The sequence below is a fragment of the Pinus tabuliformis genome, chromosome 8, assembly GCF_031772625.1.
Source record: "Pinus tabuliformis cultivar Carrire ecotype Pingquan chromosome 8, CPIR1, whole genome shotgun sequence".
Taxonomy (NCBI): domain Eukaryota; kingdom Viridiplantae; phylum Streptophyta; class Pinopsida; order Pinales; family Pinaceae; genus Pinus; species Pinus tabuliformis.
In genome coordinates this window covers 803,361,694-803,389,644 of record NC_142294.1, presented here as the reverse complement: position 1 = coordinate 803,389,644, position 27,951 = coordinate 803,361,694, and the positions used below count along the sequence as shown (strand labels likewise).

General features: G+C 39.9%; 1 protein-coding gene across 3 annotated transcripts in view; it reads left to right on the top strand.

The window, feature by feature from the left end:
* Positions 1–27,951, top strand: part of LOC149238023 (Iron-sulfur cluster biosynthesis family protein) — a 279,175-nt gene that overhangs the window by 234,028 nt on the left and 17,196 nt on the right. For 2 of the 3 annotated variants that reach the window (XR_016246361.1, XM_089372896.1), the window contains 2 exons: positions 1,024–1,110; positions 1,213–1,276. The exons of the other annotated variant lie outside the window; for it this stretch is intronic. Coding sequence is in view for 1 of the 2 variants with exons in the window: in XM_089372896.1 (XP_089229022.1) it covers positions 1,024–1,110; positions 1,213–1,276 (151 nt within the window). In the remaining variant the exon portion in view is untranslated. The remainder of the gene's footprint in view (positions 1–1,023; positions 1,111–1,212; positions 1,277–27,951) is intronic. 3 annotated transcript variants of the gene reach the window in all.

Genomic DNA, 27,951 nt, shown 5'->3' with positions numbered 1-27,951 from the left:
CTATGCCATAGCTAGGAACACAAACACACCTAGCCTGGCTTTACAATGGAACCATATGATTTGAAATTTGTAGGGAATATCCTGTTCAGTTATCCTGCATTTCGAAGATGATACTCGTTACAAATTTGTTGGTGCTCATTATAGTGCCTGACCTGATAGGGATGTTGGGTAAGGCATAAAATAGAAATTGACCTTGAGACCTCCTGCATGAAGCTCAAAGCACTCAAAGCACTCAAGCTAGCCCATAGGGCTAAGTATGGATTAAAATATCTCTATGCTTTTTTTATCTTTATGCTTTTATATATTTTTATGTATTCCATATATGGGGCATGGTCCCTATGTTAGGGAGCTTCCTGTCCCTTGTGACATCCTCTGAATTTTGTGGATCTCTTCACACATCATTGAAACTTGGTGTAACATTGGTTTAAGTTTACTTCCGCTGATATTCAGCAATTACCTTGTAATTGTGGAACACAATGTTCTATTTGACTTCCATCTCTGTTTCTCAATTGTTGTAAACCATGTCAGGATATGTCAGTCAAGGATTGACAGTGGAAACAAGATATACCAGTAACACAGGTTGTGCATCTGAATATGGTCTGAGTCTTGAGATATGTATTTCACTATTGGTTCTAGAAGGAATATCATCTTGTGGCAGAAATGTGCCTGCAATGAGTTCTGTCAATTGATATTAACTTGCTTATATTATATGGCCTTTGGTTTGTTAGGGAATATCTGATCTAAGGCAGAATTAATAGGTTGGGAATGTCACCGATGATGTATACTAACATTATTATTTCATAAATTGTGCAAATTGTCCCTTTAGGAAGGGGAAGAAGGGTGGCAGATGAGTCTTCATGGTAGTAAAACTGTAAATCTAATTAGAAAATATTATTTTTTCTTGTTTGCATTTCAAGCCATCTGATTTTCTTTCACTCACATTTGGAAATGGTGACCATACAAGAGCAAAAAAATGAAGATGGATGGTTATCGTTTACTAAGATATCATGAATATATATGCAGCAAAGCAGGCGGAAAGGAGAAATCACTGGTGATTGCTTTGGGAGGCCTCAACCTAGCTGGAGTTATTCTTTTGGGTAGCATGCTGAAGTATGTATTGTTAACTCTCGGTCCTTTCCTTTTGTCTGCACTTTTTGCATTGACACTGTATTCTTATATTTGTAACACTTATATTTCTGGCCTTACTTGAAGGGACATTGCAACTATTCGGGGAGGGTTTCTTTCATTTGTCACAGACGTATTTCCACTGCTTCAGGTCTTGACGGAAACCCTTTCTTGATAATGCATGATGGGTACCTTGCTATATAAATTTATAAGTGATATTTCTTTTTTGTTTGTTTGTTTGTATTGGAACCTAAAAATTGTTGTATGTTAGTCTTAAAGATTGCGATAAGTACTCTAGAATGGAGTAATTTAGTGTACTAGGTTAATTTTTCCCTAGGTTTCCTTTCACATCCAGATTGTTATTTACAAATTCCCTTCTAATTTGCAAAGTAGCATTTAGTACAAAATTTAAAACTTAGTATCCACAGTAGTAATATGACAGAGTATTTCAGTTCAACCAAACAAACAGTAATTAATTGCATTTACTGTTCAAATAAGCTAACCAGTCCAACACAACTTTTAGTTCCCAAGTTCTAGAATTCAACAGAAGGAACTACAAATCCATCAATACAGCAATACTTCAAAACAGTCTAATTGCCCTGGCTTGCCTGGGTTCTGAGCCCTCTGTTCTATCCAATTCACTTCCCAGGTTAAGATACATGACAATTCAGGATCCCCACAATCCTCAGCCCACCCCAAGCAGGGGTTAGGTTGCCTCAAACCCATATTTTGGGCCTCTGCGGTTCTGCTACAGATTTGTTCCGGATTACATATACTGCTCTACTTCAGCACAGGTTTTTGACGGTTCATTTAGCTCCCAAGTCATCTCAGTTCACATCCAGTGTCCAAAATTCTGCTCTCCGCTACAGCGAGGGTAATTGGCTTCCTTGTTCTGCGTCCGCCGATAATAAGAGCCTCAGAACAGAGATTTCTAGAACCCTAGTTATATATTCCGCTCCTTCAAAAAGGTGATTCCCTGCTACAGGAGGCCCAGCAAGGGCACACAATGCTTCAGACTTCAAAAAGTGAAATCTCTCATTACAGGGGCCTTGCGAGGGTGTCCTTGAGTGCACAGAACTTTGCTTAATCAGACATCCACCGAATTCCCGTCCTGTCTCAGAAGAGTAGAACGCTTGACAAAGAGCTGTTGCAAAATTCCTCTGCCTGTAAGAAATGAGTTTCTGTGGCCAGAACAAGAGAATAAACAAGACAAACTTCGCTGCCTCTTCAATTAGTCGTTCTGGGCCAAAACGAAGGTTCAGAGAGGGTTTCGTATTCCTTCTAGATATTCTTGTGCTAGACAAAAAATCCAGATCATAAGAAATTTCATTGCCTCCTCAGATGTTTTCCTGTGCCAAAATCAGAGTGAAGAAAGATGGAATATGTGTTAACTACAGTGGAACTTTCACCACCAAAATTGACATGGAACAAGGGGTCTTAAAACCCTTAGAGCTGATGCTCAAGAAACAATAAGATGATCCACACTTGATGATCCAAAATGAATTCAACCATCTTATATTTATAAATTTCCTAGAGTGGTCTCTTCTTCTTAATTGATTGAGTAAACTCCAAGCCCCAACTTTGGATTTCTTTGCCCAGCTGCCCCAAAACTTGCCCAACAGTGGGAATTTTGGGTTCTTTCCCCTTTATGGAGGACTATAGCCTACGGGGATTGATAGGCTACTTCATCCTGTAGGCAATTAATTTCCCAGGAACATTAAAAGTAATTTTATTATCATTGACAATGACACAAAAGGGCCATGCCACAAACAACATGTGGAAATACAAAGAGTTCTGCACTTATGTTTAATGTAATACAGCATATAACACCTGGTCCATTACAGAAATGGGTGTTATGCCAAATCCAGAATTCTGCACAAACTAGTATAACCCCATTAGCTATTCATGCACATATGTCACAAAATCCATTTCGGGAGATTTCAAATCATTCCCAGGACCAAAATATCTACATTCCAGTCGAACTAAGATATCCTAGTTCATGTCTGTTATGAACAATAGCTTGTGTTTTCTATGATGTCAATAACTCAGCAGATGTTTCTGCTTTCTCTGTCAATCTATTGTTTAATATATTTTCTCCTGTTGATCCCTGAGCAGGCACATTATCTTTTGTATTGATGGTTATTTTGATAATTGTCAACCCATACCCAATAAATAATAATATTGCCAGAATCTCAAAGAAGAGTAAAAACATCATGTTGGAGAATGATGTTCTTATTCACCAACAAAATTCATGGTTGCTGTATTATATGAATATCCTATGGATTAATCTCAACTTAAAGAAAATTATCACTGCACTCATGACCATATTTTTACTCCCACTGCCATCACTGAGGAAATGAAAGTAAGCTAGACACAGGGTATGTTGTTGCTTTCTGCACTTTCACAAAGCCTTTGATATTGTTCCAAGGCATCTAAAATTTGAGAGGCTCAAGGTATTGGGGCTCCCAGTGTTGGTGATCTCTTTGGTTATGGCTCTCTATAAGATGATTACTGGCAGGGGCTGTACTAAGATGCACAACATAGATGGCATATAGAACAACATAGGAGTCGAGCAAGGAATGTCCATTCTCAGCAATGCTCTCATTTTCAAAGTCCATGTGTGATACCGGTGTTGTGAAAATCGCGATAAAAAAAAAAAATCGCGATTTTTTCCCTCTGCCGATAAAATCGCGATAATTAAACGAAAAAAATCGCGATAAAAAGTTAAAAATTCGCCAGGGGGTCGCGACAACATAGTTTTATAACATTTTGTTGGGTTTTTCCATGCAATTTTTTTTGAAAGAAACAAATAATTTTTGAGTGGGGCAGCTTAATGATCAAGTCTAGGCCCTAGTATGGATATGCTATTCATGGCGATGTTAAGAATCTTAATGTAAAAGGATGAAAATGAAGATTAAGGAGAATGAAGATTAAGTAAAAAGATGAAAATGAAGATTAAGGAGAATGTCACTTTTACTTAAATTTTTAACATTACCATGAAATGACTCAGGATGTTTGAGAGTGGTTCCAGCCTCATTGGATTTCATATGGAGAAAGTAGAATTTTAGATTTCATTTAAAATCCAGCAGACTTATCAGTTTTTAAGGATTTCAGAATTGGGAGATTGTAATGTTTCCAGGTGACACCACCTGCCCGGGCTACCCCTGCCACCAGTAGAGGACGTGGTCTACCTCCTATAGCTCCTACTTCTAGTTCTTCAGCTTCTAGAGCACATCAGACTCCACTGCCATCTCCACCAGCATAGGCACCAGCATCCTACATCTAGAGGGAAAGGGAAAACTGTGGCATTTTCTCGCAAGAGGGGCAGAGGAAATCAATAGGATTAGACTTTCATTTTATTGTATATGACATTATGACATGATGAGATACATTATCATATTTTTTGTTGATATTTTGAGGTTGAGTTGGGACTCAAGAGTCAGGACTTACTATTCAGGACATGATTCAATGTTATGTGTGATTTTAGCGCTAGAAATGATATTAAACATCTTATATATTAGTTTTTTTTATCATATTTATGTGTCAATGTATTTATTTTATGTTGTAGATAGTTTAGATATTAAAAAAATTGAAAAAAAAATGAATATTTTTGTACCAAACGATTTTTTCCCGATAATTCCGATTTGTTCCCCGCGCTGATTTAATCCCGATCACGATTTTCACAACATTGTGTGATACATATGGTTTCCTCGTCTATAGGTTTTACATTTCCATTGCTTGCTGGTAACATTGTATTTCCTTGAAGTTGTTAAATGATGCACACACTCACTAGCAAAATATTGCATAGAGAGAAGAGAGAGAACATGATATATTGTACTTGATGATAGTGCAATATGTTGAATGTCAATACACAAGGGGAGAGAATGTTTGGTATCACGATTTTGTTAGAATTTACTGAACCTAGCACCCGATATTTGGTTTCCAACAGTTATTTATTGAACAATTACATGGCCAGATTCCTAACACAAAAAATATAGCAGAAGCAAAAATTTGACCTCAATCACATACACAAACATATTTATGCCCAAATTATTCAATTCTTCATTAATAATTAATCACAAAACTTACTTGGGCACCCATCCTGGGATAATGGCCCAACTAAGAAAATATAGATTACAAAACTCTAGATCTGATCCAGCAGATCCACTTTCTCACATATCTGGATCTCTAGCCTCTACACTCTCTTGGACCCAACACACGCTCACTCAGATGTTGCTCTCAATCTTGTGCTACTATTGTGTCTTCTCCTCACCTTAGCCTCGCTTTTATAACTTCACATTGAGCCAAAACCCTAATCCTAACCCTTGCCCTAATCACAAAATGATGGACAACTAAGATTAGATCTTGCCTCCCTTGAGATCAACGACTAAGATTCAAACTTAATCACTAAATTAAGTAATTTACTTTATCTAAGTTTTATTTTAGCTCAATAAGCAAACGTATAATTATGTGCTTTTTCCTAACTTAAACTTAGCCTAAGGTACATCAACAAATATTCTAAAGTGATATGTGGGTGATTTTTGCACGTCTAGACACAAGGCTTGTGCAGAAGTACATGCCCGAGCTACAAACTTCAACACTCCCTCGTAGCAAGCGAGGCACTTCTGGAAGAACCTCCTCCACTTGAGTCCATCTCCAAGCCCATCTTAGTACTTGTAGCGGCTCCCTTTGACACTGAAGCCTATCCTGCTACCTAACTTGAAATGAGCTGAGAACTTGTAACATCTGGCCATTCTCTGAGGATTCTGCTCTTGAGCATCCATCAATGTCATATCATATCAACTGAGTCTCTTGATAGAATCAGAAGAATCACTCTTCCTCGCCACTTGTTCCCTCTTAGTAAATGACACTGATCCTATATCCAAGATCCCCTCGAATACACTCATAGGTTGTCCCAAAAATGTGTATCATTGCCCCTGTCTGATGCCAATCACTATAGCTACATCCAAGGTCACTCTCTTTGAATATAAAAGCACCTCTCCATCCCAAAACCAAACTATATATCTATCATCTTCCAAGGCCGATACTGAGAGCATGTGTACCATAAGCCCTAGAACAAACAACATCCTTGTCACTGTCAAAAGTCCTCCTGACTCTTGCTGGAATATGACACATCCTATCCCCTTCAATGCATGCATGGTACTAGCCCCACTAAACACATTGTAGTTTGAGCCTATCTCTGAAATATTGCAGAATACTGACCTCATCCTTGTCATGTGACTGAATGCTCTATTGTCCACTAGCCATAACCCAATTTCGACGACTGCCTCACACAACCCTATCTATATCCCTATTGGCTTTGGCTTCCTGCTTGTTGGGTGTCCTTGTGGGTCATTGTTCTGCTACATGATTGTTGGCGGTTGTGCCATCGCGGTGATCAGTGGAAACTGTGCCCTCCAAACCCTTGTCACTTCTGTCGACCACCTGTCCCACTACTAGTGGTCGTTGGTCCATCTACACAGTGACGCTGTAGAATGTCTCCACTGCACTCTATCTCTCAGCGGCCACCCAACGTGCTGCCCTCTGTGGTGATCTCCTCCACCCGATGCCCTCACGATTAGTCTCCTTGTGTCTTCACCTTGTGTGGGTGGGTGTTTTAGGGTACCACTGTTCGGCTGGTGGGTCGGTCAACCTAGTTGCTGGTGGGCTTGGCCAACGACTAGCTGGCTTGGCTCTCGGCCACCCATGACTGGTCCCACTTTTTCCTTGTTTTTATTATTTTTTTCTTAAAAAAATGATGCCAACCACTTAGAGATTTGCCGTAAATACAAAAAAATCTCGCCATTGTAAAAATAAAATATTCTAGTTTGTATGATCCCAGCCAACTTGGCTTTGACAATCTAATATGAACCCGACTCTTGCAATTCCGAGATTGATTTAGAGTTTGAGCTCTAATACCATGCTAGAATTTATTGAATCGAACACCCGATATTTTGTCCCCATTAATTATTTATTGAACAAATACACGACTAGATTCCTAACACAAAAAATATGGCAAACACAAAAATTTGATCTGAATCACATACACATAAACATATTTATGCCATTAATAAATTAATCACAAAACTTACTTGCGCTCCTATCCCCGGACAATGGCCCAACTAAGAAAATACAAATTACAGAAATCTAGATCTGATTTAGTAGAAATGCTCTCTCGCATACCTGGATCTCCAGCCCCTCTACACTTTCTCGGACCCAACATACACTCACTGAGGTGTTGCTCTCAATCTTGTGCTTCTATTGTGTCTTCTCCTCACCTTAGCCTCGCCTTTATAACTTTACATTGAGCCAAAACCCTAATCCTAACCCTAACCCTAATCTCAAAGTGATGGACGATCGAGATTAGATCTCACCTCACTTGAGATCGATGGCTAAGATTAAAACTTAATCATTAAAGTAAATAATTTACTTTATCTAAGTTTTATTTTAGCTCAATAAGGCAACATATAATTATGTGCTTTTTCCTAAGTTAAACTTAGGCTAAGTTACATCAAGTATTCTAAGGTGATATGTGGGCGACTTCTGCATGCCTAGACACAGGACCTGTGTAGAAGTACCTACTCGAGCTACAAACTTCAACAAATTCCTATCCAATTGCTTTCTTGCATTTAAAGAATAAGTTTTACCTATTCTAACATAATATTATTTAAAACTCATGAATATTATTTTATGTCACTTATTAGCTAATGTACAAAATTGATAATCTTATGACCATTATAAAATAACTCTTAACACCATCCCTTAATGATCATGTGGAAACCAAACACAATCCATAACACAAACTTATCTAGACCAATCTCTTCAAAGCAACTGTTTACATCTTATCTCTAAATTGTGCAGCTTATCAACTAAAGTCAAGTTTACATGTTCAATCCCCACGCAGAGGCAAGAAAGAAGCTGCAGAAGATCAAAGAGCATTGGCTCAGGGGGAGCTACTTTGATGAGCAGTGGCAGGCAACAATTGGCAGCCTTAGAAAGGAAGATTGCTGAGCAAATGAAAGGCTTGCATCTTAGGTGAAATACCCTTTTTTCACTTAAGTTGTGAGTTTGATTATGCCTTGCAGTCTTGTGTTTATGAAACACAATTGGTGTAAGCTTTCAATGTCCTTTAGTCTTTCAATTAGTATCACTAATGGGAATTGATAGTTTGGGCTCATGTGGAGTAACCTTGTGTGCAAATAAGACATTTCTTTTTGAGAGAAAGCATTAGAGTTTGCCTAGTACATTGTTCCATTTGTATCTTTTCTTTTGGTGCAATTGGTATTAGTTGAGCCACAGTCCCTATTATAGAAGTATGATCTCAATGGGCTAAGTGGAGATGCTTAAATGAAGTGAGCACAATCTCGGAAGTAGTAGCAGCAATGAAGTGCGAGCAAAAATGCATCATCATTAATTGGTATTAGCAATAGTAGCAATACCATGAGCAGATTTAATTGGTATCGATTTCTTTTAATTGATACAAAAGATGCATCAGTGGAGAGAGTACTCAGCTAGCAGCCATAAGATGTCCAAGACTAGAGCCATTCAAATCAGAGGCAATATATGTTCATGGGGAGCATATCACATATGCTCAATTTATCGAGTAGCAGCAGTGATGAATCCTTGAAGAGATGTCTAAAGAGCAGAATGCACAACTAGACTTTGGTCTCCACAGCCAGTGATTGCATGGGGAGAAAAATGTAGCATTGTAGCCCCTTTCCATTGATGACAAAATGGGAGAGAATTTGTGAAGAAACTATGATGCCCTGCGCAGAAGAGTGAAAGCCGTTGGTTGTTCATGCAAAAAGATGTGTGGAAGTAGCATGAGGTTTGGCCATCAAAGTGAAGATAAGAATGAAGTGTTGCCATCAATACCAAAGGGGGATATTGTTGGACAGTTGGCATTGTCTGGATGGCCAGTAGCCTAGTGAAGATATTTGCAAGTGTATTGGCATTGATGTCAATAGTCATGCTGGGGAGATGTGTTGAGCAGTTGGCATTGCCTAACTATTGGCAAGGGTGTTGGCATTGATGTCAACCAAACTAGCTTGGATGGTTGTCACTGTAGATGTTGGCAGTGATAGCCTAGGAGGAATCCCATGGTTGTTCATGGCACAGATGGATTCCTATGATAGCCGCAAGATTTAAGTAGAGAATCATCATAACAGTAAGCTTAGTGGAAAGGCCATAAAATGATGATTGAGTGTTTAAGAGGAATCCCATGGTAGCTGATGGCTTCTTGTAGAAAATCATCACAGTAACAGGCTTACTGAAGAAGCCATAAAGTGATCACCATGGTGGTTGTGAGCTCAGCTGTCCGAAGAGTTAACGAGCAGATGATTTGCAATGATGTCCCAGATGAAATCCCATGGGAGCCACAGGATTTGTGTCAAGAATCATCATAGTAGCAAGCTAACTGGAGAAGCCATAAAATGATGACTTTGGTGAATGGGAGTTCAAAATTTCATGCACAGGAAAGAGAGTCAAGGAGAAAAATAGTATCAGAGATTTTGCAGCAATTTTGTAGGCAGCAGATGGGATCAAAGCCTACATTGGACCCTCTCCATTGGACAATGCTCTGGAAGAGCTTTCTAATAATATGTGGAAGTCCAAAAATGGACTCCTGAGTCAAAAGTTATGGCTTGCCGATGTTTAGGGACTTCAAGTCCTAAGAAGGCTGGCATATCGAAGATCAGAATATCGAAGGTCAACATATCGGCGCATCAAGATATCGGAGCCCTAGAGATCAGCGTATCCACGCATCAGAATGGCAGAGATCGGCATATTGGTGATATTGAAATGTTAGAAGTGCGGTACATCGGAGCAGGCCGTATCAGAGGTTGGAGGATATCGAAATCTCGAAGGTCGATGTATCGGAACATCGACATATCGGAACTTCTTCAAGTGAGGAACTTCTAAAAGGGTTGTGATATCAATAAGTGTTGATAAGCCTTTAAAAACGTCGAGGAATGCCAAAAGATTAATAACAAAGGATTTCAACACAAAACCAAGGATGACAGGCTCTCTTCTCTCTCTTCCAGCAGGACACATGGCAGTGCATGAATGGCTCCGATAAAGCTATAGTGGCAGCTGACATTAGTGTGACGTGGCAATACGTAGGACCAGTGTTGAAAATATCGGTATCGGCAAAATATCGGCGAGGGTCCAGAAAATATCTTATCGGCAATATCGGCGAAAATATCAGCAAAATATCGGCAAATATCGGCAAGCATAAAAAATAATTTTTTCAAATTTTTAAATATAGCCGATATTTTGCCGATATTTTCAAAACAGAAAATATCGCGATATTTTCTCGGCGATATATCGTTTTGGCGGAAATATCGCGATATTTCCGAATATCGCCGATATTATCAACAGTGCGTAGGACATGTGGAAGGCATATTTAATCGTATTGGGTGGTCTAATGGGCCAAAATTGGGTGACATGTGTCACCTCTAAGGAGTCGCCACGTGGCAGTGATGACGTCATATCGGAAGTCGGCGATTGGAGGATTGAAGATATCGGAACTCTATAAAAGTTGAACTGTTGAAGTGTTGAAAAGTTCCGATATAGAGGGCTTCCGATATGGGTTGGCACATGATCATAAGAGCTCAACGAACCAAGGGCGCAAAGTAGTTAACAAAGGGAGAATGGCCCCCAACAGAGTCTGAAGGCTTAGCACCTTAATGCTAAGTGGCAGGTCACAACTAGTGGTCCTATGATGAGAAATGTTGTGGGGGCTAAGTAGAAGGAGCCAAGAGGGAATCGAAACTTTGTAGAAGTTATGATACAAAGGGGGCTCCGATATGGCATTTCGCTGATGGTCATGGGCTTGGTCATATGAGACAGTAAACGTTCAGGGAGTTAAGCCCCAAAGGACTGAGGAATATCAGAACATTGCACCACTGTGGAGTAACAATGTGGAATTTCTTCAATAGGATAGTACAAAGAATCAAAGGCATATGGGTCGGCAGCTGCGAGATTGAATGCAGAAGCAGATGAGTTGGTTTCAGGATTAATGGCGACTGTCAAAGATTATTGGGTCAAGGCAGCAAGGACCATGATCTTCAGGAAAGAGTGTTGAGTCTGCTTTGAGGTGAGACAAGCCATCTCCATGCTTCGATGTACGTCTCAGTGAATTAGGTATATGAATGGGTCGGTTACTGAAGAACAAATGTTGATCGATAGAGCTGGTTCATGGAGTTAGATGGAGTTGCAAAAAATTCTGAGACAAGGCAACGAGGACAATGATCCACAAAGAAGCCATGTTGATGTACAACCAAGACTGTGTGAAACCATGAATAAGCATGGAGAGCCTCAGTGACAGGAGAGTTGTACACAGAGAGGATTGTGTTTGGTTGGAGTGTGCAGGTGGACTAAGAATTAATTCTCAATATGGAGAAGACAGTTAAATGGCCATTCTCATGTTTAATGCATTGGTAGAGACCAAGTCAAACGCAATAGTAGAATGGAAAAGCAATGCTTAGGTACACTCGCGTAGTGTGAATACAGGATAGGAGTGGAAGCATCGATTGGCAGGCAGCAAAGGAATAAAACCCAGGAGCTCAGATGAGCAACATGTGGAAAGCAACATAGTGGCTAGAGAGCTAAGTGGAAAAGCTCTGTGTGAGTGTACTGCTGTGTAAAGTTGAGAGAGAGCTTGTTTTGTAGAGAAAGGCGAAGAGTTCCTATGCAGAGGTAAGAGACCCCGAGAGCTGCACTGTTGTATGAGAAAGCCGAAGGCGCCTGTGCAGAGTAAGAGGCTGAGAGCCGAGTGCATGCAGTTGAAGAGAAGAGAACAGAGAGGACTGTGTGGCCTGGTTGAGCTGGTGAATGCTGTGAGTGAAACAATGTTGCCGCAAATCAAGCAGAGGGCTAAGAACATTAGAGTGTTGTGAGGCGCTGTGATGAAAGATTGTTGTTGAGCAAATCAATGTGCTGCTACAGAGTGAGCAGAGCAAGCAGAGGTGCAGAGAGTGCTGCGTGGGCCGAAGGCTGTGAAGAGAACAAAGATGACATCAAGCAGAGTGGCTGCCAAATTACAAAGAACATTCAATTCCTATTTGAGTGCAGGTTGGAGCCTACATACTAGAAGTTGGTGCTTCCACCTCTAGTGGGTGTTTGAGAAGGCTTGGGGGTTGGTGCCTCTTGCACGTTGGTGCTTGCATAAATCCAAGGAGCTGCAAGTTGGTGCTTCTGGTACGCTAGACAGGGATCTACAAAAAGAGGGAGATGGTGCTTCTTGCTAGTGGGTGCTAACAAACAATCAAAGGGAGTTGGTGCTTCTTGTGAGTGGTGGCTCACAAAACAGATTGATGTAATAGAGTAGGTGCTCTTATTTTACATCAATAACAACAACAAGTTTCGTGGTTTTTTCCTGAAAGGGTTTCCACGTCAAGCCTTGTGTCTCATGTGTATGATGCTCATGGTGTGTGCTTGTATGTTGATTTCATATTGCTGCCATATTGTATGTTGTTGTTGATTATGTGGATGATTTCCAAGTTTGAACAAGAGAAGTAAATTGGCATAAAGAGTTAAAAATTAGCCTTAATACTGATTCACCCCCTCTCAATATTAACATTGCTTCCACAGTAACCACATTTTGGTACTATTCCTCCCACAATTTGGTGCTACTATAGGTTCGGTGTTACCACAGGTTGGTGCTACTATAGGTTCGGTGTTACCATAGTTCGATGCTTCCACAGTAACCATAATTTTGGTGATATGTCACAGTAACTTGGTGCTACTTCAGTCTCACAGTTTAGGTGCCATTTCAGTTCGATGCCACCACAGTGACCTCAATTTGGAGCCATCACAATGACTTCAGTTCAGTAGTATCACAGTGACATCAGTTCGGTGCTCTTACAGTAATAAGGTCTTGGTGGTATTACAATGATGATGTCTCGGTGCAAACACAGTGATAAGTGAAAAGAAGATCAAACAAGGATGACTTGATGGAGGAAGTCTCTAGTCTAGTAAGGGTCTTGGTCGTCTCATCTTGAATCTATTGAAGGAAGAATTTTGACTGGTTTTCCCCTAGAGTGGGGTTTTGCCCTAGCAGTGTGCCTACATCTTGTGTTCTCTTCTATTTGTTGCTTGGCATTAGTCTTGATGATAAGAAAAGATAATTAAAAAGATCTAATAATAATAATGAAAACATCACAAGTTAATGTCATAATAAAAAGGATTTCTAAACACTCTTCAGGTTCATCCCCTTCCTCATCATACATTGGGTCACTCATATGGGGACCACTATCCTCTTGTTCTTCTTCCCTTCTATTCCTTCTCCCCCTTGCCATCATGAAAACCAAAAGTGGAATGTGTTGAAGAATCTAGGGCATCTAGGTTATAATGAGATTCTTCTGACGATGATAACTATTTGTGAAGTACTTTTTACTTTTTTCTTATTAACACAATCTTCTCTTATTATTATTAGTGTGTGATCTCTTTCTTCATCAAACAGTTACCAAAATTAAAGAGACAAGAACACAAGATGTTGGCTCTTAGCCAGGGCAAAACCTCTCTCTCCTAGAGATGAAAACCCTTCTGCAAATTTCTCTTATTCAACCTTCAATTGACAAATGCCAAACCCTGGACCCTTGACTAGTAGATCCTCCAAGCATAAGACACAATCTCTCTTCCTTTTGTCCTTCAACCAATGCCTTCTTTTGCTTTGCACCTCAGTCTCTTCCTTCACACTTCTTCCGGAAACTGAGGGATCTTTTTCTGGCAACTGCAAAAACCATAGGTCTCCTTAGAGACCTCTTGTTTGGAGTCTTCCTTTCCTTCTCTACTTCGCTTGGCTATCTTCCCTTTCCTAGACACTTAGGCTAGGCAATGAGAGCTTCCTAAAGAGATACTTTCGAATTGAGGGGCCGATCCTCTTACCCTACTTCAGGTCTGATTTACACATGTGGCTGATTGTGGCACAAGATTTCCCTTCTAGCTTGCTCCCTTACTTCGCTTGAGGTGGGACCCACTGCGCTTGATTTGGAGACCTATTTGAGACCTCTTTTTGACCCAATCAAAACTTCTTGGGCGGCTACAATTTCTGACTTGTTGCAGCAGAAAAATGACCTTTTCTTTCACACGTGTGACAAAGAGGAGCTCTAAAACTGTCCCAAAACTTCAGGTTTCTTTCTTCTCTTCTTCATTGCCCTAGAGGCACCTTTCTTGTTCTTTTTCGAACATATTTCTTGCATCTCTTCTTTGCTGATTTCAGGGATCACTTGATGGTCTAATTGTGAAGTCAAATGGCCCTATATATAGGAGTTTGTCCCTCCTTTTGGGCCGACTTGAGCTAGTGACGCTGACTTGACTTGTCTTTGCCTTGGAGAATCACTTTTGACACATATCTTTGACATAATTACATAGGTTACATAGTGTAACATGCTCTCAAGGGGTCTTCAATAATTACATTGACTCTTTGACTTTCCTAGAAGCACTCAAACATGTGCTTGACCTATCAAATGGGAAAGAAACCCATTCTTGATAATTACAAAAATAATATTTATTTTTTTCACAAGTACAAAGATCAAAATTGCATTTATGAAGACCGAACCTAGTTACACTTTCTTCAACACTCTCTCTTAACTAGGGAGGTATTCATAAATCACTACAAGGTGTTTGGCCATTTTCAATCTAAAGAATTCACATAAGAGAAATTGTATTGGCAATCCATCTGTTATAGCATTATAGTAACCAACATTGTTTTGACAACAAGGCCATGACTGATAGCTCTATTGCTCAATAGATCAGAGCACAATGTTGGCGAGACCAATGACTATAGACACCTTCATCATTGTCTCTGAAGGTACATACCCACCTGAGCGTTCACTGAGTATGAACTTCTAGGACTATTCTTGTCTTGGGTTCCCAGACCTCAAAGTATATCAGTCCTCTTACCTACTCTTCTCTTGGATGCCCTACACATCCTCAAAGAGCATTGGATGCCAGATGATCCAATCCTCCATTCTTTCTTCCCAAGTGAAGACAAGAATGTTGTGTCTATCTCTCCCTCTTAACTAGGGAAGATGTGCCCATTCTTGTGAAGGAATGTGTTGAAATTTGGTACCGGAGGACAGGTGGTTCCCTTAGGCTTTGATCTTTGGCCTAGGGAAAAGTGTCCAAAAGAATTTAATTTTTCTCCTAAAGTGACTTTATAATTTTATAAAGTTAAATCTAATTTAAAAGTGACTTTAAGTGATAAAGTTACTAAGTCTAATTTTAAAGTGACTTTTATAAAGTCAATGAAAAATTAGAAAGGAAAAGTGGAAATAAATGACTAAGTGGGTCTTTATTAAAGTGGGGTGAATTAAAAAATAAAAAGTGAGATTTAAATGAGCATTTAATCTCAGCCTTAGATCTCAATCTATTTCAGCCATTGGATTTAGGGATCACCCAAAAGTCACTTGGATCACCCAAAAGTCACTTGGGGTTAGATTAAAGGAGGAAAATGTCATTCATTCTTTCATGAGCAGATTGAGAGAAGGAGAGCAAGAGAGCAAGGGAGATTTATGGACAGTGAGTTGCGAAGTTTCAGCAGCGGAGTTTCAGCAAGTCTGTACAGCAGAGTTTCAGCATGGCAGAGTTTCAGCATGGCAGAGTTTCAGCAAGGCGGAGTTTCAACAACGCTGAGTTTCAGCAAGGCTGAGATAAGTTGTAAAAGTTTTCTTGCTGATTTTTGCTGAATATTTCTCTTACTGTAAAAAGGCATTTTCCATAAATAAAGAAGAGCTCTCAAACTGGTTTTCTCCAAGAGTTGTAGGGGGTTTTTCCAGGGTCACATTGACCAAAAATCTCAGTGTTTAAATGTGTTTTAATGGCTGTTTATTACTGCTGATTTTTATTTCTGCAATTTCCAGCATTCTGTAAAATTTCCAGAATTTGTGTTTTCAGCAAATTTATTTTTTCCAGCTTGTTAAATGTATGGTTATGGGAAAGGGCATTTAACTATATGGGAGAAATAAGGAGAAACTGAAAACCGGGGTGGGAAATGAGAAATTTCTACATGGTATCAGAGCTTGAGTGCTGAAGGACAGTTTGGGACAGCAAAAGGAAAAATTACAGCTGCTGATTTTTCACTCAGAAAATTCCAGCAAGATGATTTTTCATAAACAACAGTTTTATCTTTACTACAGCAGTGCTATTTTTCAGTTTTAGGACAACAGGATGTCATTGGGATTGAGGGTGGATGATAGGCTGGATGGGCATATAAATTACAGCGTTTGGAAAGAGAGAATGCAGAGTATCTTTGAGGAGGCAGAAATCTGGGATATTATGGTGCATACCACACAGAACCCTGTTGTTGTGCCTACTGATGCTACTCAATTGACAGCTTATACTAAAAGGAACAACAAGGGTAAGAGGCTGATTCTAGACGGAATCAAAGACCATTGCATTCCTCATGTGAGAGGAAAGAGCAATGCCCATGAGATGTGGACAACGTTGTCCAATCTCTACCAGAGTACCAATGAGAACCTGAAGATGGTCCTGAAGGAGAAGCTGAAGAACATTAAGATGGGTAATGATAGTGCAGCTGGATATCTCACAAAGATTACTAATGTGAGAGATGAGTTGGCAGCGATTGGAGAGGCCATTCCACCCACTGAGTTGGTGCGGATTGCAGTGAATGGCCTCCCCCGTTCATGGTTGAACTTTGCTGATGGGGTTTGTGCATGTGAGACCCTTCCCACATGGGAGAGGTTTTGGGATGATTGCATTCAGACAGAGATCAGGAAAAGTCAGCTTGGGGCAGCCAAGCCAGTTGAGCAGGATGAGGATGTAGCACTAGTGACAGGAGGCAAGAAAGGCAAAGAGAAGAAGCAGGCTTCCACAAGCAGTGGTGGGGGCAAAGGCAAAGGTAAAGGTAAACAGGGGAACACACAGAAGGACTATTCTAAGGTGAAGTACTGGAATTGTTAAAAGATGGGACACTATGCAGTTGTGTGTCCGGAAAAGAAGAAGAAGAAGGGGAAGAACCAGGACGTGGCAGCTTCAGCAGAGATTGAGGACTTTGCAGGTCGTTTTGACCGGGAGTTTGCGTTCACTACGTGTGAGTCCTCTAGTGCAGGATCACCTGCCACACAGGTTCAGAGGGAGCATGCTTTTCCCTCGATTAGCGGAGCATCTTCAGGTATCTGGTATGTGGACAGTGGGGCTTCACGTCACATGACAGGAGTCCGTGAGTACTTCTCAGAGCTTTCAGAGAGTGGCACTGATATAGAGGTAGTACTCGGTGATGACAGAGTTGTTAGAGCAGTCGGGGTGGGGACACTGACATTTCAGAGGGAGTCCAAACCTCCCTTGAAAGTGTCAGATGTTCTTTATGTGCCAGGGATGAGGAAGAACCTCATATCCGTCTCAGCTTTGGAGGACAGAGGATATGAGGTACTGTTCAGGGGAGGACAGGTGTTGATGTATCCCAGGGGCACTCCAGCTGATTCAGCTAGAGTGATAGGTGTACGCCATGCAAAGGTGTACAAGTTTGCATTCCAGCCCCTTTTGGCATTGAGCAGTAGTACCGACAGCAGAGCTAGCAGTCCTGAGTTGTGTGAGATTTGGCACCGCAGGATGGGACATATGTATCATGGAGCTTTGAGGACATTGCGGGAGATTACTACAGGTGTGCTAGATTTCAGTACTGATCACTTTGATACTTGCAGAGGTTGTGCGATGGGAAAGTTTGCCAAATCCCCTTTTCCCAGCAGTGACAGCAGAGTGACTGGGATACTTGATTTGATTCATTCCGATGTGAGCGGTCGGATGTCTCATGTTTCCTTGAGTGGATATGAGTACTATGTTTTATTCATTGATGATCACTGCAGGAGGATCTGGATTTATTTTTTGAAGACCAAGAGTGAGGTCTTCAAGCGGTTTCAGGAGTTCAGAGCTCTTGTGGAGACACAAACAGGTCGAAAGATCAAGTCCCTGAGGTCGGACAATGGAGGAGAGTACACCCTTGGAGAGTTTGTTGACTATTGTGCGGAGGCAGGCATTAGGAAGGAGTTCACTGTTCCTTACAACCCCCAGCAGAACGGGGTTGCAGAGAGGAAGAACAGATCCATCATAGGGGCTGCCAAAGCCATGTTACATGATCAGGGGTTGCCATTGTTCTTGTGGGCAGAGGCCTGCAACACAGCTGTTTACTTGCAGAATAGGAGTCCGCATCGTGCCTTGGGGCACATGACTCTGGAGGAGGCTTTCACTGGGAAGAAGCCTGATATTGGTCATCTTCATATCTTTGGATGCATTACATACTCCTATATACCCAAGGAGAAGAGGACCAAACTAGAGCCCACTGCAGATAAGGGTATCTTTGTGGGCTACAGTGAGACCTCAAAGGCCTTTCGGATTTACATTCCTGCATAGAGGAGAGTTGTTGTCAGACGGGATGTGAAGTTCGAGGAGAACAGGGCCTTTAGGAGGTCACGGGAGTTAGAGTATCTGGATCAGCCAGACCCTCAGCAGCAGTTGAGTCAATTGCAGGGATCCAGTGGGCAGGGATCAGGAGGATCAGGAGGTACATCTATGAGGATGTCAGGTCCGTCAGTGAGCAGTGGCTCACCGAGCCAGAGGGGTGGTGCTCCAGGCAGCATGCAGAGCAGTTCATAGAGCAGTTCACTAGGGAGTCCCCTGATGGAAAATTCACACGGTACCTCAGCTTCTACAGGTTCAGGTGCAGGCAGGAGGACAGCAGACAGACAGTCAGGAGTTCAGGCTCCTGATGATGAGGAGGAGGAGGAGTTTCATTCTCCGGTGGGAGAAGTGCGCTCAGGGAAGAGGAAGCCCAAGTGGCTTCAGGACACCTTGAGAGATGCCTCATCTGTTGCTGAGCCGAAGAGGCAGGTCAGAGAGAGTAGACCACCTGAGAGGTTTTGTAGCTATATGGCGATGGTTACCAACATCCTTGGCTTTGAGCCTTCTAGCTATGAGGAGGCAGCTAGCCAGCAGGTCTGGAGAGAGGCCATGCAGGAGGAGTATTCTTCTATCATGAAGAATGATGTTTGGGAGGTGGTGTCGAGGCCTGAGAGCAAATCCGTGGTTACTTTCAGATGGCTTTACAAGGTAAAGCATGCTGCAGATGGCAGCATTGAGAAATTCAAAGCAAGGTTTGTGGCTAGAGGGTTCTCCCAGGTAGAGGGAGTTGATTATGAGGAGACCTTCGCTCTCGTGGCTCGATATACTTTGATCCGTTCCATTATATTGATAACAGCAGAGATGGGTTGGAAGATCCAGCAGATGAATATGAAGACTGCATTTCTCAATGGCTTCATACAGGAGGAGGTGTACATTGAGCAGCCACAGGGCTTTGAGGTGCATGGGAAGGAGTCCCATGTGTGCAGACTGAAGAAGGCCCTTTATGGCCTGAAGCAAGCTCCCAGAGCTTGGTACTCCAGGATAGATACATATTTGTAGGGATCGGTTTCACAAAGAGTGAGGCAGATCCGAACCTTTACTTTATTGTGATTGGTGAGGAGCCTCTCATTCTGGTGTTGTATGTTGATGACTTGGTCATTACAGGTGCAAGAGAGATCTTGCGCCGGAGTTTGAGATGAAGGACATCGGCTTGATGCATTACTTTTTGGGCTTGGAGGTGTGACAGGAGGAGGGGCATTTCTTCCTGGGCCAAGGGAAGTATATTGTGGACATCCTTAGCAGATTCCACATGGAGGATTGTAGACCCATGTCGACACCGATGATCACCAACTGGAAGAAGCTTCATGCTTCAGATTCCGAGTTGGTGGATCCCACATTGTACAGGCAGCTGATTGGTTCCTTGATGTATTTGGGCAACACTAGACCAGATATCTGTTTTGCAGTCAACACGATGAGTCAGTTTATGTGTGAGCCTAGGAAGGTTCACTTGGTGGCTGCAAAACACATTTTGCGGTAATTGCAGGGGACAGTGGATTATGGTCTGGACTACAAGCAGGGAGATGGAGTGAGATTGGCAGGATACACTGATTCTGATTGGGTAGGTTGTGCTTCTGATAGGAAGAACACTTCAGGGTGCTGTTTTGGGTTGGGTTCAGTAGTAGTGTAATGGTTCAGCCGGAAGCAGCAGTCAGTAGCACTGAGTTCAGCGGAAGCAGAGTATATGGCAGCCAGTCTAGCTAGTTGTGAGGCTATTTGGCTTCGCAAGATGTTGTTTGGCTTATTTGGTCAGCCGTTGAGACCTTCAGTGATTTACTATGATAATCAGAGTTGCATTAAACTCACGGAGAATCCAGTATTTCATGACAGGTCAAAGCATATCGGGATCAGATATCATTTCATCAAAGACTATGTTCAGAAGGGAGCTGTGAAGCTTGAGTATATTTCCACTGATGAGCAGGTTGCAGATATTCTTACCAAAGCCTTACCACGGGGCAAGCATGTCTACTTCAAAGACAAGATGGGTGTGGTGAGGAACACCTTCCTCGGTAAGAGGGAGTGTTGAAATTTGGTATCGGAGGACAGGTGGTTCCCTTAGGCTTTGATCTTTGGCCTAGGGAAAAGTGTCCAAAAGAATTTAATTTTTCTCCTAAAGTGACTTTATAATTTTATAAAGTTAAATCTAATTTAAAAGTGACTTTAAGTGATAAGGTTACTAAGTCTAATTTTAAAGTGACTTTTATAAAGTCAATGAAAAATTAGAAAGAAAAAGTGACTTTGGAAATAAATGACTAAGTGGGTCTTTATTAAAGTGGGGTGAATTAAAAACTAAAAAGTGAGATTTAAATGAGCATTTAATCTCAGCCTTAGATCTCAATCTATTTCAGCCATTGGATTTAGGGATCACCCAAAATTCACTTGGGGTTAGATTAAAGGAGGAAAAGGAGGAAAAGGTCATTCATTCTTTCATGGGCAGATTGAAAGAAGGAGAGCAAGAGAGCAAGGGAGATTTTTGGATAGTGAGCTGCGGAGTTTCAGCAGCGGAGTTTCAGCAGAGTGGAGTTTTAGCAGAGCGGAGTTTCAGCAGGACGGAGTTTCAGCAAGGCGAAGTTTCAGCAAGGCTGAGATAAGTTGTAAAAGTTTGCTTGCTGATTTTTGCTGAATATTTCTCTTACTGTAAAAAGGCATTTTCCAGAAATAAATAAGAGCTCTCAAACTAGTTTTCCCCAAGAGTTGTAGGGGGTTTTTCCAGGGTCACATTGACCAAAAATCTCAGTGTTTAAATGTGTTTTAATGGTTGTTTATTACTGCTGATTTTTATTTCTGCAATTTCCAGCATTCTGTAAAATTTCCAGAATTTGTGTTTTCAGCAAATTTATTTTTTCCAGCTTGTTAAATGTATGGTTATGGGAAAGGGCGTTTAACTATATGGGAGAAATAAGGAGAAACTGAAAACCGGGGTGGGAAATGAGAAATTTCTACAGAATGTACCCAAGCTCCTTCTGACCAGGAACTTGCCCAAACTCCCCTTTAATTAGGGACTTGTCAAAACTCCCTCTCAACTAGGGATTCTCCTTTTCATCATCAACTTCTTCTTTGTGGGTCCTTCACCTGCTTTATCGCTTTCTTTCCTTGATGTCATGAAATTCAATCAAGCTTCTTCTTTGTAGGGCATCAACCATCAATCACTTTCCTTCCTAGTTCGTCATGTCATTCTTTTCTTCGTGGAAAGTTGCATTCTTGATACATATCTGGGACTTCCTGAAGCGAACAAAGTTCCTTTTAAAGATTAATTGCTCCAAAAGATTTGGAATATGAAGTTATCCATTGAGGATATAAATATTATATTAAATATATGAATAAGAATGAGAATGATTTACAATGAGAACGAGAGGCTTGCTTATATATCAAGCGTCTCTTCATGGAGAGTCATGTCCTATTTAGACATGCCTCTTCAACCTAACTACTAATTATTATTAACTAATCATTATTACAATTATCCTCGTTACTTATATTTATATTATTTATATATTTTATTCATAACATTGCCTTCTTCCTCAAAAAGCTTTGTCCTCAAAGCTTGTTAATGAAAAAGGCTTGATCTCTTTTTTGGCTTCAAATGACTTTCTTTCTCGGAACAATCATCTTCGTTGATACAAGCTGATATGATCTTCTAAGTGACAAACAAAATTGTTGCACTGAGAAGGGATCAGGCCATCCTAGATTAATCTTCTGTGTAGTATTCTGATCACTGGAATTTTGTAACGACTTGTCAGCATAAGACGATTGATTTTACGTCATTATTCTCTGAAACATCAATTTGTTGTTTCTGGTCTGAATGGTCCCGATACATAGCTTGGTTGAGTTGTCTACTCTCATGATTCGGATATCGATATGGGACATTACTTTCCCTTATTAGGTGTGTGGAAATTTTTTTATTTACTTCAGGGGATGATGTTGTTGAGTTCGTTACTAAACCTTCACTTAGGGTGTTTATCATCTGAACTGCAACATCCAAGTGAGTCTTTTCTTCAACTTGCTTGTCTTCTTCCTGAGTTGTGACATTCACTGGATCGGTATTTGTTGTTTTGTCATCAACTTGAATTCTTACATTTGATGCTTCCTTCTCGATAAGTTGTTGTACCTTGTTTTCTAATGACTTCTTATCCTTCTTAAGTTTCTTAATTTTGCATTAGTAATTTTTCACTATGGTTTTTAAGTCGAGAAACTTCTTCATTTTTGTCAATAGTGATTTTGTCAATTTCATTTTGCATATTTTGTAATACTTTTTTACCTTCTTGAGATATTACTTTTGAAATATATCTTTTGGCGTTACTGATCCTACTGTTTCCATCCAAAGTGATCCCAAAATAATGTCACATTGATTGTTCAATAGGGTTTGAACTGAGAATTGCGATACAAATGTATAATCATCAATGTTTAACTGTAAATTGGTTATGTCATATTTTATTGCGAAAAAAGTCTAATTTTTCAGTTATATTTGACTCCGAGATCACTAATTGATTTGTGATTTTTGGTGTTATATAATTCGCATCTTCTGTTGGAGAAATAGAAATAATAACATCTTTTCCTGCAAGATTTCCTTTAATGTTAAATAACTCTTTACCGTCTCTGGGTAAGGTTTCTGGGAATCTTTTGGCCTTCATTTTTGTATTAGACTCCATTTTTGCTTTTTGAATATTAAATACTTTTTAAATCATTTTTTTTAAATAAATATCTTTTTTTCTATATATATTTTTTAAATATTCTCCTTTTTTTCTTTTTCTTTTTAGTAATTTAATTAATTAATTGATTTTAATTATATATATATATATATTAATTATCTAAGTCACCGGATTCGTCCTAAACCCCCTACGAATCTCGAATCTAGCGAATCCGACACGATTCAGTCCGGATTCGTGTCCAAATCATATGACACGTCGAATCCGAGGTCGTGTCACGATTTTCAAAAGCGTGTCGCGATTTTGAGAAACGTGTCCTGTTCATGGTAATGTTAAATTCTTAAAGTAAAAGTGACATTCTCCTTAATCTTCATTTTCATCCTTTTACTTAAATTTTTAACATTACCATGAAATGACTCAGTATGTTTGAGAGTGGTTCCGACCTCATTGGATTTCATATGGAGAAAGTAGAATTTTAGATTTCATTCAAAATCCAGGAGACTTATCAGTTTTTCAGGATTTTACGATTCAGGGATTGCAATGTTTCCATTGAATTTTGTCATGTATTAGGGTATGGAACTCGTATTTAATCAAGAGCACCAATCCCTCTATGTACCTTGATGTTAGTGACATTGGTTGTCGAACTCTTGTATCATGACCCTCTTAAAAATGTACGCATTACTCAAACAAAATCTTGACTTGACATGTTATGCTTGTTCTATCTTATGTTAATGCTTAAAAGGTGATATTAATGACAAAGATCCCTATACAGATACAGAGGTAATGACAAAGATACCTCTGGATATTAATGCTTAGAGGGTGATATTAATGACAAAGATCCTGATTTTCCAACAAGACTAAAAAATTAGACATTTCTCGTGGTGGCAAGAGGGCCAAGCATAAGAAATAGATAATAGATTGACATGTATTTGAATTTTGTATGTACTATGCATGCTAATAGCTATAGATGAAGATTTATGTTTGAAATCAATAAATTTATATCATTAATTAAAATTTGTGTAAGAAATATGATAATATCTAATTTTTAATATATATCTATATATATATATATATATATATATTTAATAAAATAATATATAACATGTCGTAACGTGTCCTGTTCCAGGGGGTCAGCGTGTTCGAATCCGACACCACGAATCTCGAATCCTACGTGTCCCGAATCCCCGTGTCAGGTGACTTATATATATATATATATATATATATATATATCTTTTTTATTTTATTTTTAAATCTATTAATATATAACTATATTAAATTTATATAATATAGTGTATATTTATAACATATAACTTTATATAACAATGTATTATGTCAAATTTAATACAATGTTTCAAAAGGCTACGAGTTATTTCCAAACGACATGAGCTATGGGTTATGGCACAGAATCTTGGCATTCACAATTAAAACGACCCTTTGATAGTCAACGGAACAACGGATTAGTGTGTCAGGTCGAGGTGGGGGCTAGAACGTTGTCGTGGGAGGAGACCGATCATGTGGCGATGTCGTGTACTGTGGGACGACTTGTGAGAGTACGGCGGTGTGACGGCTGTGAGGCCAAGCAAATGGAGCGACTATGGGACGCTTGGGATGTGAGAATGTGCAGCGAAAGTGTGTGCGACGGACAATAGTTTTGATGGACAGGGGATGGGGCGAATGTAAGGTCGTGCAGCGATGGGGGATTGACCAGATGCGTGGAAAGTGAAGGACTGGTTTGGACTAGACGGACTTATGCTGCAGGGTGACAGTTATTGCCAGCAGTGAGGGGACAATGGACAGTAGGAAGCCGCAAGGTTTTTCAAGGTCTGGGGAATCGGGACAACAACAACGCATAGTCTGGAGGGTTGGCGGTTTAGAGTGGAGACGTGGCTATAGACAGGTTGAGCTCTAGTGGTTGTGCGCAACCAAAGTGGTGGCTATGTGCACAACCAGGTATGTTGGATTTTTTATATATATAATTTTAATTTTGTTTCAGATTTTTTATTTTTTTTGTTAATATATATATATATATATATATATATATATATATATAGTCTGGAGGGTTGGCGGTTTAGAGTGGAGACGTGGCTATAGACGGTTCGAGCTCTAGTGGTTGTGCGCAACCAAAGTGGTGGCTATGTGCACAACCAGGTATGTTGGCTTTTATATATATATAATTTTAATTTTGTTTCAGATATATTTTTTTTGTTAATATATATAATTTTTTCTTTGTTTTGTTGTTCTTTTATTTTTATTGTTCTTCTTGACTTGGAAGCGGCCAAAGACCTGAAAAATGGAAAATCTCCCAATGTGTAGCGAAACGCTACGAGTATGACAACAACAAGGTTGATGACGATTGATGGCCAAGGGCTGGTGACCGGAGAACGAGCTCTGTGCAGCAGTGAAGCGGCCAAAGGATCAACTGCTCTGATACCAATGAAGCGAACAAAGTTCCTTCTGAAGATTAATTGCTCCAAAAGATTTGGAATATGAAGTTATCCATTGAGGATATAAATATTATATTAAATATATGAATAAGAATGAGAGGCTTGCTTATATATCAAGCGTCTCTTCATGGAGAGTCATGTCCTATTTAGACATGCCTCTTCAACCTAACTACTAATTATTATTAACTAATCATTATTACAATTATCCTCATTATTTATATTTATATTATTTATATATTTTATTCATAACACCTCCGTCATATGGCTTCTTCTTCCTCATCATGTTTCTTCCAGGAATTTCCATCCACCACATGAATGCTAGTTGTACTTGTACTTACAGCCCTTGTTGCAGTAGCCCTGCATGAACCTATCCAGATATTATTCAAGAAATCAAAGCATAGCATTAAATCAAATAGTACCTTACGAGATGGCTTTCCATCATGAGATCTTGTTGGCTTGAATCTTCAGCATCTTGCATTTTCACATCTCCAAGGCCTTTCCAGGTGTCAAGGGTCCCTCTGATCTTTTTCTTCTTTTGTCAGAATTCTCATGCCTTATTCCAAGAGATGCCTCAACAAATTTGTCGAATGTTGATTCCTAGTGTCCATGGTATCTTCTTATCCCTGATCTCTTTATCTCATATGCTTCTTTATAGATTTTTCTTTGTCAGCCACCTCATACTCCATATGAGGACATTTCTTATGTTGACCTTTATAAATGAGTGAACCATGCCTTCGTGCATTTTCTTCAATGAAAGAGATCTATCCCGTACTTGATCATGTTACCAGAGCAATTCTCCATGCTCATTGATACAAATGATGACATGACTTTAACTAAAAACACAGATGCATACATACCCCATCTTAGTTCTTTCCTTGATCATCTCAACTTCCTTTGACAACTTCCTAGATTGAGATTGCCTCAATCTCTTTTTCTTAGCTACATCTTTCCTGGCCTACATATGATCCTTTCTTGAATCCCCATGAGTGGAATTCTTACCAAGACATTTGCTTTTCTTGAAAGTCATGGACCTTCTATTGAAGGTTCCGTCGGAGGACCCTTGTAGTCCTCATCTGCAAATGTTCCTTCCTGTTGATGATAGTGGCCTTCTAAGATGATTTTTCTGATCATGATCATTCCTTTATGCATTGATGAGGTCATTCAATGACTACATCCTTCCTACACGAATATCTTTATCTGAGCCATCTCTACATAATGCTCCTATATTCCTGAAGATGGCATTTTCATAAATCATGCATTCTATCCTACTGCTACATGTTCCTATGATACCCAAAACTTTAAAGAAGACTTATGTGAAGAAGTTGATCTCAATCATAGTAGAGATCTGGAGGGTCCTCCTTCTTTTGCTTCTTATCTTCTTCTTTCACCTCTTGGGTAATGTGGGCTTCTTATTATTTTCTCTTATTGTTGTCCTTCTTGAATTTAGGACAATCCCTCTTGAACTTAGGACAATCCCTCTTGACCTTCTTAAACTTAGGACAATCCCTATGGAACTTCTTGAACTTTGGACATATCTCTTTTACCCTTTCTTTGTGGACCAAACTTGCCAAATTTTCCTTTTCTCTTGGCCATAGCAACAAATGCTTGCTCCTTTGATCCCACATCATCTTTGGCTTTGAGTCTAGTCTCCTCAATTTTGCATAGGGACCAAAGTTCATTCAATGGGGTAGCTTCCTTCTTGGCATATATACTTGATGTGAAGTTGCCCCATTCCTCAAGTAATGCATGGAGCACCACAGTTGTCATCTCTCTGTCTAACATAACTTCTCCTAGTTCTTGCAGCTGGTCTGTCATCTCAAAGACCTTCATGAAGTAGGGAGCTATTCCTTCTTCCTTGGATATCTTCATTTTGTATAGTTCATTACGCAACGATGTCACTTCTCCAACTGTATTAACTGAGAGTAGCTCCACCAGCTTATCATATATTTCTTTAGATGTTTCAAGTTTGGAAACATAAGGAATGAGAGGGTCCTTGATGGATTTTATTAGAATCCTTTGAGCCCTTGTTTCATCCTTATTAAACTTTTCTAGGGCTTGAGTTTGTTCCTTGGTAGAAATAGTGACACTCCCTTTGATGTAGTCCATAAGTTCATTTTCTTTGAGAAGTAGATCAGTCCTCTTTTTCCATGCAAGGAAATTAGTAGTCCCAACCAATTTGTTGCTTTCCTTGCAAAGAGACATTTTGATATTTTCAAAAGAGGACATAAAAATACTTACTTGAGAGTGTTGGTGATGAAGAGTTATAGTTGCCTCCTTGAAGATTTGATGACTTGACTTCTTAGATCTTGGAGTTCTTCAAGATG